Below are 16,048 nucleotides of genomic sequence, written 5' to 3' on the forward strand. Positions count from 1 at the left end.
TATCATTATTTCAACTATTTAGCACTAAAAGTTGAGCAGTAATAAAGACAGCAGTTTTAGCATTACTAATTTGAATCAGAAAAGTCATCTTTAAGTGAAAAGAATGCTCCCTGTCCAAATAGGTGAATCTGATGGTTACCTGGGAAAAGGAAATAGTTTGAGTTGTATTTGTGAAGTCTTGCTGGGTTTTTGTAGCATAAAGAACTTAGAAACTCTAGGGAGTTCCCTAATCCCGGCTTGCAATGCTGATGGTCAGAAGGGAAGTGCAGTACAGGAACTCTGCTGAAGAACAGCATCATCTCAAACGCCTGCAATATAACTCCAAGTCCCTTCTCAGAATGTTTCCTCTCAAAATGAAAGACGAGTGGTACTCAAGTTTTTGCCCCATTAGGAGTCCAGAACTAAGGCTACCTAGCATACCAATTCTAGGAGAAAAAAGGGATTTTAGTATCCACTCTCACGGCCAGCACCTACTAACTGGTGGTGGACCTAGTAAACTTTTGGATGGAGCTGATCACCCAGCTGCTTCCAGAGGCATCCAAGAGCCATTTGTTCCAACTCCTTTCCAATCATGTGATCAAACACATCATGTATTTAGTCATGTCCTATCATATGAGAACATGCGCTTGCCACATGAGGAACAGGCTACAAGACTCTGGGAAATTTGTCTGTAGGAAACAGGCTGGAATTGCTCTGGTGCAACATACGCAACTCACCCAAGGTAAATTAAGCTCCCCTAGACCAAAGCGTTTAAGATAAATGGAGAGAATCATAGAATCATAGAATCATTTCAGTTGGAAAAGACCTTCAAGATCATCGAGTCCACCCATTAACCATGCCCCCTAAACCATGCCCTGGAGTACCCTGTCCACTCGCTTTTTTAATACCTCCAGGGATGGTGAATCAACCACTTCCCTGGGCAGCCCATTCCAATGTTTGACAACCCTCTCAGTAAAAAAATTTTTCCTAATATCTAACCTAAATCTCCCTTGCCTCAACTTGAGGCCATTTCCTCCTGTCCTATCTCCAGCCACCTGACAGAAGAGGCCAACACCCACCTCACTACAACCCCCTTTCAGGTAGTTGTAGAGAGCAATAAGGTCTCCCCTCAGCCTCCTCTTTTCTAGACTGAACAACCCCAGATCCCTCAGCCGCTCCTCATAAGACTTGTGCTCAAGGCCCCTCACCAACTTGGTTGCCCTTCTCTGGACATACTCAAGCACCTCAATGTCTTTCCTGTAGTGAGGGGCCCAAAACTGAACACAGTACTCGAGGTGCGGCCTCACCAGTGCCGAGTACAGGGGAACAACCACCTCCCTGTTCCTGCTGGCCACACTGTTCCTGATACAGGCTAGGATGCGATTGGCCTTCTTGGCCACCTGGGCACACTGCTGGCTCATATTCAGCCGGCTGTCAACCAGCACGCCCAGGTCTTTCTCTGCTGGGCGGCTTTCCAGCCACTCTTCCCCAAGCCTGTAGCGCTGCATGGGGTTGCCGTGACCGAAGTGCAGGACCCGGCACTTGGCCGTGTTAAACTTCATACAATTGGCCTCAGCCCATCTGTCCAGCCTGTCCAGATCTCTTTGTAGAGCCTCCCTACCCTCAAGCAGATCGACCCTGCCTCCCAACTTGGTGTCGTCTGCAAACTTGCTGAGGGTGCACTCAATCCTCTCATCCAAATCATCAATAAAGATATTAAACAGAACAGGGCCCAACACCGAGCCCTGGGGAACACCACTCGTGACCCGCCGCCAACTGGATTTCACCCCATTCACCACTACCCACTGGGCTCGGCCATCCAGCCAGTTTTTCACCCAGTGAATGGTGCACTTATCCAGGCCACGAGACACCAGCTTCTCAAGGAGTATGCCATGAGAGACAGTGTCAAAGGCCTTGCTGCAGTCCAGGGAGACAACATCCACAGCCTTTCCCTCATCCACTAGGCGGGTCACCTGGTCACAGAAGGAGATCAGGTTGGTCAAGCAGGACCGGCCTTTCGTAAACCCATGCTGACTGGGCCTGATCCCCCTCTTATCCTGGAGCTGCCGTGTGAGTGCTCTCAAGACAAACCGTTCCATAATCTTTCCCGGTACCGAGGTCAGGCTGACAGGCCTGTAGTTCCCCGGATCCTCCCTCCGACCCTTCTTATAAATGGGAGTCACATTGGCAAGCCTCCAGTCCTCTGGGACCTCCCCTGTTGACCAGGAACGCTGACAGATGATAGAGAGTGGCTTGGCAAGGACCTCTGCCAGTTCCCTCAGTACTCTTGGATGGATCAATTGCATGGTTTCTCTGCTGCACGGATTTATTTTTAGTATTTGCGATTTCTTCTGCATAGAAGAAACCAAACCCAGCACTCCTATATCCCTGAATTTGTTAATTCAGGTTTGCTAAATTCTTGCTTTTAATACATGGCATGTCTAAAAGAATTTACATAAAGCATCAGATAACTTACTAGTTTCTGGTGGCTTGCTGGATAGTGCTGAGAAAGTGAGGTACATGACGTAGCAGCTGATAACTCCTGACTGCAGCAAACCAGAATGGGGCTGGCCTTTACAATAAAGAGGAAAATAAGTGATTTTTGCAGACATTTTAACAAACTGAAAAAGAAATTCATACCCTTTAAAGAACAGTACACTAGTATCTTTCAGAAGAGAACAGTACCTTTTATGTTTTACTTAAAGCAGTTCATAAGTTTTTGAGGCAGTTTAGATACATTTCCACTGGCATGTAAAGAGAAAAGAGCCTGTCCTTTAGTTCTGGTGGCTGTTTTAGAAAAGCATTAAAGATTCCCACATAAGTAAAGAATCACCCCTCTGCTTTCACCAAAAGCTCCAGCTTTCCAAAAGCTACTGACAAGCTGCCATGATGGTTTTATTTGCCTGTAAAATTTGTGTTGGAGTCACTCAAATTACTATTTCCATGTCCAATGTATGCAAGATACTAACAGCATACATAAAATATACTAAAGCATGAAATACTACTGTCAACTCTTCCAGGTCCAAACTTTACAGATAGTAAATTGCAAGCAGTCAAAAGTAAATGGTAAAACAGTGGTGAATGAGTTTGACAGCCATCACCTCAACTGCTACCATGGCAAGAGTTGTCTAGGCTCCACAACACATTACCAGCCATCAGCATGTGAGCCTTGTTTACACTATGACTGCCTGATGACACACCCAAAATGTCTCACACCTCTGTAGTTTTAGCAGCTGAGCTGATGACCAGCAATAGCACTTCATAGTGTAGACAAAGGACAGGGGCAAGAGCAGCACCAGCTCTGAGCTATCATGAGACTTTCTGCCCAGAACACGGCTCATGCCTCCAGGCATACAACTGTGGCAGCATCCAGAAACCCAGGAGAAGAAGAGGTCAGCAGACTCACGATTCTGGACACAGGGCGATATGGCCACCAGTGACACAAAGAGGCACAGGCCACCGTTAACACCGATCAGGACTTTGTTGTACATGCAGCCCTCTGAACGTGTGTAGAAAAGAGCCATAAGGATGAGGGCTGCCACAGCCACGGAGTACAAGATGAGAGTGACCAGGGCAAGTAAACCATTCCACATCTGCTTGTGGTTTGCACCTGCAGTCCTGGGGAAAGAGAGACAAGCACCTTATCTTTGTCTTCCCTTCCCAGAGAAAAAAAACTCTAATAGCTGAATAGTTCATATCCTCAAACACAAAAGACAGTGCTTACTCTGCTGAAGCATGTGTACATCACTACACCAACACAGGCCCTTACAAAGTTCCTCCCGTGAAACAGAGGGAAACATTCCTTAGCATTAATCTTCTGTATTACCATGCCCAGCTGTTTCTGTAATTATAGCCCGGTGTGACTCCTAGAACTCCCCATCTCTGGGATCAGCCTGTCAGCGCATCTCAGCTCAATACTTCAGGGATTTCCTCAGCAGAAACTCAGTGTGCCCCAGACTCAGCTAGCAAGCGGTGCTCTTCACACAAGGACAGCAAAGGCATATTGCTTGACATGCCTCTTCTGCCCCTTGCACTACCTTGACAGTTTTACTACCCTTTCGCTTAAAAAGCCTCCTCTCCATTTGGGTTTATCCCACCAGTCTCCCTCAGCTAAAGCGTGGTCCATCTTGGTTTTTTTTTCTTCACCTTCCAAACACCTCTTGCAAAGACCACTGTTTTTTTTAGGAGTGGGAACTAAAAAAGTTGTTTTGGCACAAAAGGCTTCTTGGTACATAGAAGGTTTTGCAGGTTTTTTTTGTTGTTGTTGTTGGTTTTGTTTTGTGGAAACAGCTTATTTTAAAAGAATATCTAATGTCAGAGAGTGCTAAAGTTAAATGCTGCTGCTGGAAATCTTTCATCCACAGAAAAGCAGCTACAGTAATTAGCAGTAAAAATATCTGTGGTATAAGGAGATCTCACCTATTCCTCCCTGAAAACAGCTATCTAGCAGAGCCCAAAGGTTTGCAAACCCTCTTCCTTAGTAGTCAGTATGCAAACTAGAACAAGAGAGGACTGCAAAGGTCTGTAGAAGAAGAAATGAGAGACAGAAAGGGTGGAGGTGGAGGCAGGAGTTCCTGCGTATATGTGGGAAGACAGTTTAAATATTTTAAATAGATGAGAGGCTAAGGGCTAGGAAGGTAATAGCAAATATGCTTAAACCAGAAATGAAGTCAATGCCAAAATGGGGTATATGTGGATTGATAATGGAAATTGCATATTTAGATAAAAGCAAAGAAGTTGAAGAGAAAGGAGCAGTTCTTATGTCGAGGAAAAAACCTGATGTGCATTAAGCTGACACAAAAAAGCAGGACACAAAAAAACTGCACACAGTTTCACTATTACATTTTGCAAATCCAGTTTTATTCTCTTGCAGCACTCTGTTTCTTAGCAGGTATATTTTCATATAAAATATAAAACAACTTAAAGTAACAGGTTTTTGCATCCCAACATGCTACTAATTGGAAGCCAAGTAATTCAGGTTAAGACTAAATCAGCAGAGTAGAAGTGGATAAGGAGGAAACATCTCCGCTGGGGAAGGAGAAAGTGGATGAAGCAAAGACGAACATCTCTAAATATTGACAGTAAAGTGTCTTATTTCAGAAATTACATCCATGCTACTTTTAAATTCTTTGTTGCGAGAAATGTATTGTTCAGGAGTCCACCAGAATTTTATGCAAATACTACTTGCTCAACACATACCAATTTTTATTCCATTTGTGTGCGAACTCAACAAGCAGGATGAGCTGAATGGCAATGAAAAGGAAACCTCCTGTTGCTCCTACGTAGCGCCAGGCTGCAAGGCAGAGAGGCAGAAAATAGGTCAAACTGCAGTTGCCTTTCCCGTGAGATAAAATGGAATTATTGTCTATGCAGTGAAGCCGTTAACGCGGTTTGAATATCTCAAGCCCACAGATGTAGCAGCAGATGAGAGGTTTCAGCTGAAAGGCCAGCTCAGCTAACTCAAGATTAGCTCCTCGATGAATTCAGTTTGCAACCTGCTACAATTTCAAAACAAGCGTGTTAGGACATTTACTGAATTTCCCTAACCTAGAGAATTTTTGTGGAGACTATGAGTTACTATGTTCAGACAGAAAATACTGAAACCTTTATTGTGACTGGTGGGAGGGAGGTGGTGTGAAGGCATTTCACAGCAATCTAAACCCTGAAATTGCAAGGTACTGGAACCCAGTACTAAAAAGGGCAATTTCTTCCCTTCCAGATTCCAGTGCCACAGAAAAACAAAGGTGGAGCTTATCTATTTACAAATGCTGTCCTGAGCCACTCCCAAAGAGACGGGAACAGTTGGTATTTACTGACTAGTTTTAAGACAGGTTATTTGACTACTTAACCATTGACCTACATATACTGTATTTAGGTAGCTGTTTGGATACTTTGCACAACAGATCTCTTATGTGCAACATCAGAAATCTGTGAGGTAATACAGATACCTATTTAAATGTTTAGCTCCATATACAGCTTGTGCTGCTGTGCAGTGCAGAGCCTATAAATTACTCCAGGTGTGCAGCTGATTTCAGTGAAGACAACCAAGCAAGTGCATTAGCAAAGTTCCACTGTACCCTACCATTGTGTTTTCCTTTTGAAAACTGCTTGTATAAGTGAAGTGGAAAAACAGAACAGTCAGGGCACGTTACCCTTAGCAGATGACGTAGAGGTTTTTTTTGGTTTTTTTTTTTTACTGTACCATAAGCTCATTATTTGAATGCAAGCAAAAATGCCATTTGTTTGGTTTTGCTGAACGTATTGTATGCACTCAATAAGCATGCTGTTCTTCAAACAAAAACAAAAAATGGAAGAAGCTAGCATGTAGAAAAGTACATAAAAAATAGGCAGGGAACAAGGTGTGCATATGTGTTTGGGAGAGGTAGAGTAGGAAAAAGCAGACCACCAATGGAGTGAGTAATTAAATAGCCAGACTCTCAGTATCTCCCACTGCCACAGGCAGGACACTGCAGGATGTTTTACGGATCCATCATAGATAAGGTTAGCATGGCCAGTGTGGATTTAACACTACAGCCCACACAAACCTACTGCTTGCACATAATACTCCTCCATGATTAACAAACTGCTAAGCATGGGAAGCGTGACAGGATCTTTTTTTTTTTTTTTTAAATAATAAGCAAACTGGGAGAATGCTCACAAAAAAAAAAGACAGCATTAAGTTTCTCGATGGGAGGGAAAAAAAAGGAAAAACAAAACCACACAATACCCAAACCATCTGTAAATCTCAAATTCAGGGGCTGACTGGAGGACAGTTTAGCAGGATGTGCAGAATACACCTTCAGAGAGAAAAGTCAAAAGCTAATTTGGGGAAGAAAGCTTGTTATGCTGTATGTCCACACTAGGTCAGCCTGCTGTTGAGAAACAGCACCCTAATCAGCACAAAAAGTTGTTTCCTCTTTTCCCTAAACACCTCAGTTCGTGACGACTTTTCACCATGAAAAGGGTCCTTTGCAAAGATGATGGGCAGTCTCGCTTGCTCCTGAGTACAATGTATTGCACCGCTACATCTTTCTAATCCAAACAGTGATTAGATACTAAGGACAAGCACATACAGCCATCCTGTGACTGTGCAGAGCAGAGGAATAAGGATAAGGAGCCCTTCACTTCTGGGGCATCAAACTGAACCAGGACCAAACAAACAGCTAGTAAGAGCAAGAAGCTGAATTACACCTATCAGTGGTTTACTTGAAGTAGTTTTTACCTTAGTTTCCCAGAGCACTGTGCTCATAGTATGTCTGCCCACTCTATTCTCTTCCCCCATGTTACTCTTTCCTCTTCTGCTTTTAAACACCCTGGCTAGAGAAGATCGGTGTTGAAAACACAGGAAACCAAGCAAGCCTTAGTGGAAGCAGGCAGCAGACATAACCACTCCTTTGCACTACTGATCCCATCCCCTTCCACCTGCCCAGACTCAAGAGCTTAAGGGCTTACAAGTACCTGGCAAACTGAAGAGCAGAAACTCATCTCAGCATCACCAGGATTTTTGCTCCTAGCCCACAAGAGGCCTGAGAGAAGCCCCACCCCCCTGAGCTGGCATTTAAGCACTGGGCCAGTACCAGCATGCCTGTGCAGTGCCAGGGCATCTTCCAAAACTGGAAATGCTTCAGGCACAGCATCCTCAGCAGAGCACTCTCAACACGCTCCAAGAAGTCTACTATTTTACCTTACTGCATTTATGACACCAGCCTGAAAACTAACAACATCCCAAATTCTTTTGCAGCATTGCTATTTCCAGGCAGCAAACACCAGCGCCCGGCCAGTCACTGTGCCCCCTTGAGCACTGGCACCCCTCCACTGTGCAGCAAGGACCCTGGCTGCTGCGCTACGGCAGAGCAACCTCCACAAGCCAAACTAACACGTGGCCCTGCGTTCTTGAGTGAACAATTTCTTGTGCATCATTACAGCTTCCTGCTTCTTAAAGAATTTGCAAGACAGCACCACAGTGGTATTTCTACCTACCCATTTGGCCTGCTCTTGGTCAGAAAAAAACATGCTCTTTACTGCATATTCACATACACTCTGTGCACACAGAGCTCCCCCCAGACAGCTCCAAATATTCCTTTTGCACCTGGACTATACTGGCTTTACTTGAAGAAATATGGCAATATTCACTTTGATTAGACCTTTAGGATTTATAACCACTCACAAGGTAGTATAGAGCGAAGCAGCATAACAAAACAAGAAGGACATACCATTGAGGAAAGTGTCCTGATCAGGAATGAAGAAGGCTCCTGAGCACATCGCTGCCAGAAGTATAAGTTTAACAAGCCAGAATCTGGACAAGAAGAAAAAAAAAATCATCTGGTTCTAATAGGTGTTAGAGGTCTTCAACTAAAGTACCATGAGAAATCTCTATTTAAAGCCCAACAAGAGAAAAAGCAGCCTTTGATGACTGATTACCACTTCAGTTAGTTTTCACTTGACTGCATTATTTCTGACAAAAGCAGTAAAATCAACTTTTGTTTTGGGTTTTATTTTGCCTAGAACTACACCCAACTGCAAAGTAGGCAGCGCAAACCTGTAAAGAGAAGTGGAAATTAAGCAATCAAACAAATACTCACCCATTATGAATGTATGCTCGGCAGCTTTTGCTGTTGTTAATTTTGATAGTGAACAAGAAGAACAAAAAGAAGAAACAGGCCATTCCAAAACAGACTTTGTACACTGCAGAGTATCCCACCAACTTCTCGCACATCTCACCCGCCTGAAGACCCTTGCACATTTGCTTGTAGAAGGGAATCTGAAAAGCACAACAAGCCATTAGATAGGATACAGTGCACCTCGTAACCAGGCATGTCTACGTCTATGCACTGCTGACTTTTCACTGGCTTCATTTAACACCTTTCACTCTTGATACGCCTCAGCCTGGATTTAAGGGTTCAGGGGACATAAAGAAATGTAAAACACAAGGGACTGGAGTCTTCCAGAGCCTTCGCTCTCAACTCCTTCCAGATGCTTTGGGGTACAAGTCCACCTACCTTTCCTTCAGCTCTGTTGGCTTACTGCCCCTTATGGCTTACCCCCTCACCCTGGGGACCCTCTCCCTTCTTCCCACCCTTTACAGCAAAAGACTTTGATTGCTTCAGTAATCCAGCTTACATGAACCATATCAGTGGTTTTATCAGCCGAAGGGGCATGAATGGGGCTGCAGGGCACAAAGTTCTGGCTCGTGCTGCCCTCCATGGAAGTGTAGACCATATCACACCCAAGCAGCACAGGGCCAGCAAGCTCTCTCCTCTCCACCACAGCCTCTGAAAGGGAGTTGTGCCAGTTGCCCTGATTTTGTTTTAAATTAACAGAGAGGCAGGAAAATTCCACTTTTCTTTTGACTCATTAAATATTTGCCTTTGAGGTCTTGCTCTTGCTGCAAGGGGAAAGCACACAGCTGCACATTTTGGCTTCAGTTTCACCAGGCTGACGTGATGCTGGGCAGTCAGAAAAGCAGGTCTATGTGGCCAGGACCCACTCCTGTGGGTTGCCTCTGTGCAGACACCCCCCCCCCCTTGCAGCCAGAGAACCATTCAGCTGTGCAGAAGTACAGGCATTTAATTAGAAAACCATCGTTCATTTCAAAGAAAGAAGGGCCTCTCTGTACACTCACAGCCCTCAGCTGAGGCTGGTGAGACCAGTCGAGCAACACATCAAACCCTCTGGAGCTGATCACTGCTGCCTGCACAGGTGACTGGAGGAGAAAGACGACAATGTGTGCCGGGACACAACATGCACAAATAAATAACTTGGGCAAAGGAAATGGGAATCAGACTTCAGAAAGCATTCAGCCAGGCCAGATTTTGCTTAGGAAAAATATACAGAGATTGTAGGCAACACCATCCTTGAACATTTCCAAGAAATTAGCAAAGATAGGAGCCTCTCCTTCCTTTGGCAGGCAGGTCAGTACACAAAACCAGGACAGGGAAAGAACAAACAGGACCCAAGAGCAAGCCATCAGTCAGCACTCTCAGCTGAGTAGAAAGCAATCTGAGACGCAGGAAACAAGGGATAAACACGTAAACTGCCGGCTTCCCTCAACAGGGTATGCAACTTCCCATCCCATGCCAGCAACCCAAACCAGTCAGGAGCTCAAGAGCCCTCCTAGCAGTTTCCCCCAAACAGCAAATATTTTAGCAACTCACAGCAATACTGAGCAATACACCAGCGATGCCTTTCCCAGGTCTTGAAAGGCAATGAAACGTCAGACTGGGCAAACGTGCCAGCATTCAAAAGCAAATGGATTGACTGGAATAATTAAGAGACCTATCCATGCCCCAGTGATGCCAGGGCAAGCCAAGGGGCCACAGCAATGCCAGGGAAAGCAACTGGGCTATCAATTAATGCTTTCCAGTTCTTTGCTTGTAACAACCATCAGTCAGCAGAGATTAAAAAGATGCATAATATTGAACTAACAATATTTCTGAGAAAATTAGGTATTTGTTTGATATAGATGATATGACTAACCAAGAGGATGGATTTCTGTAAGATCTGCACTTGATCCCAAGCAGCATTTTGCTTATGAGACTTACAGAAACAAAAAAATAGCTGGAACTTGGTTAATTGACTAGCTAATTAAAAACAGATCTCTGGGTAACTGCAAATAGGCATCTTGTTTAATCGCATAGGTTTCTACAGAGATCTTGATGGGATTTTTGACCCGTTCTCTGTGTTCTTTTCTCCATTTAGTAGTAATTTCCTTACAGATCTGGCTGAGAGAAAATGGATGGATTCACAAGAACAATAGCTCAGTTTGTGCCTATACAAGCAACAAAGAGCTCAGCCCTCATGTAGTATGCATAACACTATGCAGTAATAAGTGATGGCCACAGGAATAGTCCTGTGGGCTTGAACACCCTTTTTGGAGACCCATGATCCTGAAGAAAAAACCAAGAATAAAACCAAACTCTTGGGGACCCCGGCAGATAATAAACATGAGCACAATGCTCGGGACAAAAGAGCTGATGTAATCAAAAGGCCGTGTTTTCTGGAGAGGATGGTCTACTGCTGGAAACAATTTATCAAGGCTTATGTGACTTCTTCACTGAAAGTTAAAAAAGGACTAATTTTTTTTTTTAATTCTGTATCTCTGAAACATGTTCAGCTGCTGACCAGCCTGCCCAGCCTATTTAATTTACCAGGCTTTCCACTTGCTGCATAGTTTTGCCAGCTGTTACAAGTCACAGATTAGTTATTTGCCAAGTCTGATACGGTGAAATATCTACTTTTATACCTTTAAAAGCAACATAAGCTAAATTCTTTGGCCTCTGAGTAGGGGACAAAGCATTCTTGCTGCAGAAACTCAGGATCCGCTCAGATAACCTAAATGCCTTGGCTGCTGTGCAAGCAATGATGTTATCACAGCAAAGTCAGCAATTTTCCAAGTACAGTGAAACCCTCTGAGACGATAGCAACATCTACAGAAACATGGACAGACTGCCCTGAACTTGCTTTCCCCTGACTGCAAGCTGCTGGCGCCCAAAATAAATGCAGTGCAAGAAGCAAGCCAACATGGCCACGCTGCGTCCAGGCTCCAGCCGGCTGGGGCTTGGCCACCTCCGAGCTTGGGTCTGTCTGCACCCAAACATGTGAATGCAGAAGTGCAGGAAATAGCATCAGAGGAGGAATAGGAAGGAAAATGTGTGTGGAAATGGGCCTGAAGACCCTGAAGGAGACTGCTTTCATCTGGATGTCCTCATCTAACAGAGGGAGAATGTGGCAGGTGAACTTTGTTATGGAAATGGAGGAAGCATGAAAGAAAATCTGTGTAGGTGGGCAGACAAGGGCAAAAAAACAGGTAAAACTGCCTGTCTTGAGCAGCTGAGAAATGGAATAGAAAAACAAAAAACAATCAGACCAAAACACATGCCATCTTGCATCTATGGCGAAGTTCTTATCAGAAATAGGCAATGGGAATCTGTACTTAAAAAACTCATTTTTGGTAGCAAATTTGGCTTTCAACATACTATAATGCAGTTAAGGGCCAAGATATAAACCTGGCTGGGGAAACAAGCCTGAAAGCATGCTCTGCCAGAACATGTAACCATCTAGAACCAAAATTCTTTGACACAACTGAACTGGTTTTTACTGGTGTTTGTTTTCCTTCTTATTTTTCCTTTCATTATTTAAGTAGGACATGGATATTTTCAGGGTGAAACCACTAGTTTTGAAACAGCTTTAAATTTAAAAATTTAATTAAAAAAAAAAAAATCAAAACACTATTTTGACAGACCAAAACAATTCTCTCCCTTTTCTTCCCTCAATTATCCTTTCAAAGCCTGTGAAATGCAATATGTTCAACAGAACATTTGTGAGTAAAGCTGCACCTGTTTTTCAAAAAAACAGAGTAACTGGAAAAAAGGAGTAATATATGGATCAAGGTGTAGAAGCACTTCTTCAAGTTGGGTCCTGCTCTGCTTCATTTTGGAACAGAGTCAAGTCTCTTTGTGTAACTGCATATTGGTCTTTTCTGTCTTTCTGTCCCCATCACTGAGGCTCTCATGTATTGATTGATGCTCTACCCCATCTTTTGCCTTGAAACACAACCTTGCTCCTCTGAAATCTATTCCACATGCTTCCATTCAAAATATTTTCCTGGTCAAAACCACCTACTCCTCCGCTACCCCTCCACTGCCTCTTGCTTCTTTCCCAGAGATCAAACACAAATGCCTTTGTTTCTTTGCACATTTTTCAGAATTTAACCCTTTGGGCCTCTCTCTCTCGATGCCCCATGGGCACAGGAACAGCTCAGGAGATGGGGAAAAGTGAAAACAACAGAGAAAAAAATCCCCCTCAAAAGACACCATTCAACTCTTAAGGCTCACCACAAGATACGATGTCCTCAGAATGCTGCTGGTTAGATTAGGAACCAAGGTTTTGCAACCATACCCAAATACTCCACAGGTACTGTGTCCTCCCACAGACACATGGTTTCATCGACCTGCCATCTTTGGTGAGGATGTGGAAGATGAGCTCCCTGGGACAGTGCGTCATTCTTCCAGCCATGTTGCAGGGCACAGAGCAGGTCCCCAGCTCTGGGCTGGCACCTGCAGAGTCTGGCATCTCGGGAATGGAAAAACTGTCCTAAATGTGTTTTAATAGACAGAAGGCATGACCATGGGGGTAGATAAATACTGCAAAATAAATACAAACATTTTTTAAAGTATCTGTTTAAGGTGGCCATAAGAGATGTACATTTGCTGTTACTTCCTCTCAAAATAATGCCAAAGGACCAAGTGCTACAATAAATACATTTAGAACTACTTTAGACTTGGGAATTTATAGCCAATCAATCAAAAAAACTTCTCCCTGACAAGGGAGAGATGGCTTCCACGTAACATCAGCATGAGTATTTGAACTCTAAACTGGTAAAGCAGACACGCGGTTCCCTGCCAAGATTATGGCTCCATAAAGGACTGCACTAAAATTTCAATTTTTTTTTTTAAAACAAAAATTTAAAAATTCTTACTAAAATTAATTAAAATTCTGTCTCCTCTCAAGAAAGAGAGGGTGAGGTCCTGGAAGCACCATGCAAAGTATTTGCTTACAGTCTGGCTTCAGGAGCTAGGAATGCTCCATGATCCAGCCAAAAGCAGAGGAATCAGTAAGTGCCCAGCACTTTCAAAACACAGTTCATTATTGGGAAGCTGAGACTGGTTAGTCTGAATAAATATTTTCAAGGTGCACTCTATTACAACTGGGCTGAATTAGCTTCAGGAGTCTTTGAACTTTTAACAGCCCCAAACTTAATTATTGAATTAGAGAGCAGATAAAGAAAGCCTACTTTCAGATGGTCCATTTCCCATTCAAAGACATCAAATGCTCTAAATCAAGAGAGCTATTATCTTTCCACTTCACACTAACAGCTACTCTTTGTGCCATTTCTTCCCACACTGAGCTTTCAAGACTATGAACTGGAAAAGAAATTTGGCAATACTGAAAAGCATGTTGTTGAAGGCTTCTTGAATCACTTTTCTGTTGGATAAAGAGTGAGTATTTTTTGTTAGGGATACAAGCTGCATTAAAACCACACTACTGATGGAAAACGACTTTATGAAATTTGGATATGAGCATGTAATTTGTCTCCCACACACTTGAGTTCCTTGGGCTATTCACTTTATTGCCAAGCTAAGCATCTATTAAGTCAAAGTAATTCCTGGCAAGCAATTTCAGCACACACATGTTGAATAGTTTTTAACTTGCAGCTGACAGGCAAACATCATGTCTGCACTGGGTGCTCTTACAGGGTTGTCAGCAGCTCCTGGTGGCTGGGGGTAGGAAGGTGGCGCTAGGATAACTCAAGCAAAGCACTATTATATGGAAGAAAATTAGAACAGAACATACAAAGAGCGTACAATGGGAAGAGAGGTAGGTCACTAGCAGCAGAGCACATAAACCCTCAAACTAGCCCTGTCATAAGACCGCTGGTTCATCTGTGTTGCAGGCACAGGGTGCTACCACCAGCTTCTGGATCCGGGCTGCTGTGGAGGGAAGTGTTTCACAGACAACTGAAAGTCAAGTGCAGAAGGTAAGCAGGGCATCAACTTGACCAGCAACTGGTTAAACGAGGGAACTGCCTTAACTGTGCACCCACCGGCACTCCCTCTTGGGAGGGTAACACAAAGCAACTAGATGCCTGCAGCGAAAGAAGCCTTCTGAACCTCCAGGGCAAGCACAGCCACAATCTCGAAGCAGGCCCAATGCCAGGTTTGGTGCAGAAACTTAATTTTTAAGAATTAAGCAATCCAGCCATTGTTCCCTCTACTTAAATACAGACTTCTCTCCTTGTAGTTTGTAGAGGGCGAGAAAGAGGATTTGTGCTACTCAGAGCAACTTGGGTGGCTTGAGAAACCAAACCAAAGATGTGGTACAACAGGTCTAGTGTGTGACCACAAGCAGGTTGGTGAGCAATTAGCTTAGGAAAGTTATGTTAAGACTCTGAAAGAAACTTGAGTCTTAAAATCTAGTTTTAGCCACTGCTTCTTTCATGCTTTTGAAGTTTTTTAATTAAAAAGACAATTAGAGATGAACAATATCTGCTGTGGTTAGAGGCCATGTGAACACGATGACTCAACACACCCTGAAGAAAACCTCTTGTAGAGGATCCCCAGCACTGTGCATTGCAGTAGTCTGTCACACAGCACCAAGAACACAGAATTAAAATTATAAATGCAACATTTGAAGAGTTATTTTCTGATTTGCTGCTTCTGCTACTAAACAAGTTGCCAGAGACCAACTCAACGTCAGACTGAACCAATTTGCTCTACTATAACATGTTCCCTAACAGCCTCTAGTGACACTACCTGCGGAGCAAACCTGGGATGGGTTCACTGCAGCGGGTTTCTGCACGATGAGAGGAGGAAGGCTGCTAGTCCTATGATCCTTGACTCTTCCTGTTGTGAAACACACTCGACAGGTGAGCAATTGACAGGAAGAGGCTGAGCATGGAAAATCATCCCATCCGGGTTTGGAAGTGGATGGGTGGAGGGAATTGACCGCCTCTTCTGAGGGAGTGCCCCTATACATAAAGAGCTCTGGAAGGAGCCCCATTTGCTTCCACAGGCAGCAGTGGGTTCATCTCTCTTACTTACGTGCGTTTTCATTTCATTAGCTACTGTTGTTGACATCATGACACAACAGATGATAGTCACCAGGATGAAGTAGAGCGCATACATGAAGCGGGTGCTGGTTGACTGTTTTATCTTGGGGCAGCATTTGCAGCACAAGGAACAAGCGGCAGTACCACAGCAGCAGGCCAACTGGAAAGTAAGACAAAAACCACAACGTCATTCCATCACCACCTTTAGGTATCCATTGCAAAAGTCAGACAGGGAAGCTGGGAGACTTCTTGTAAAACTCCAGAATTTCTTAAGTCCTCTCCTCCCAGTTGAACAGTATTTAAATGGAAGAAGACTGTCTTGTTTATCAAAAGTCACTAGGTTTAAGCACATCAGTTTCTGGCTTTCCCACATGCTAAGGATGACAGTGCAGAGGATGAGGAGGAGCAGCTCCCAAATTCTTAATCCTGCTTTTTGCTATCTCTGTGTAGCTCACGGTCCTG

General features: G+C 43.9%; 1 protein-coding gene across 1 annotated transcript in view; it reads right to left on the bottom strand.

Moving 5' to 3' along the window:
* The window catches only part of SERINC5 (serine incorporator 5), a 54,478-nt gene that overhangs the window by 15,548 nt on the left and 22,882 nt on the right, over positions 1–16,048 (bottom strand). The window contains exons 2-7 of the mRNA XM_052777159.1: positions 15,579–15,746; positions 8,562–8,740; positions 8,193–8,275; positions 5,179–5,272; positions 3,386–3,597; positions 2,456–2,551 (exon numbers count right to left, since the gene is read on the bottom strand). Coding sequence (XP_052633119.1) covers positions 2,456–2,551; positions 3,386–3,597; positions 5,179–5,272; positions 8,193–8,275; positions 8,562–8,740; positions 15,579–15,746 — 832 coding nt within the window. The remainder of the gene's footprint in view (positions 1–2,455; positions 2,552–3,385; positions 3,598–5,178; positions 5,273–8,192; positions 8,276–8,561; positions 8,741–15,578; positions 15,747–16,048) is intronic.

The sequence above is a fragment of the Harpia harpyja genome, chromosome Z (genome assembly GCF_026419915.1).
Source record: "Harpia harpyja isolate bHarHar1 chromosome Z, bHarHar1 primary haplotype, whole genome shotgun sequence".
Taxonomy (NCBI): domain Eukaryota; kingdom Metazoa; phylum Chordata; class Aves; order Accipitriformes; family Accipitridae; genus Harpia; species Harpia harpyja.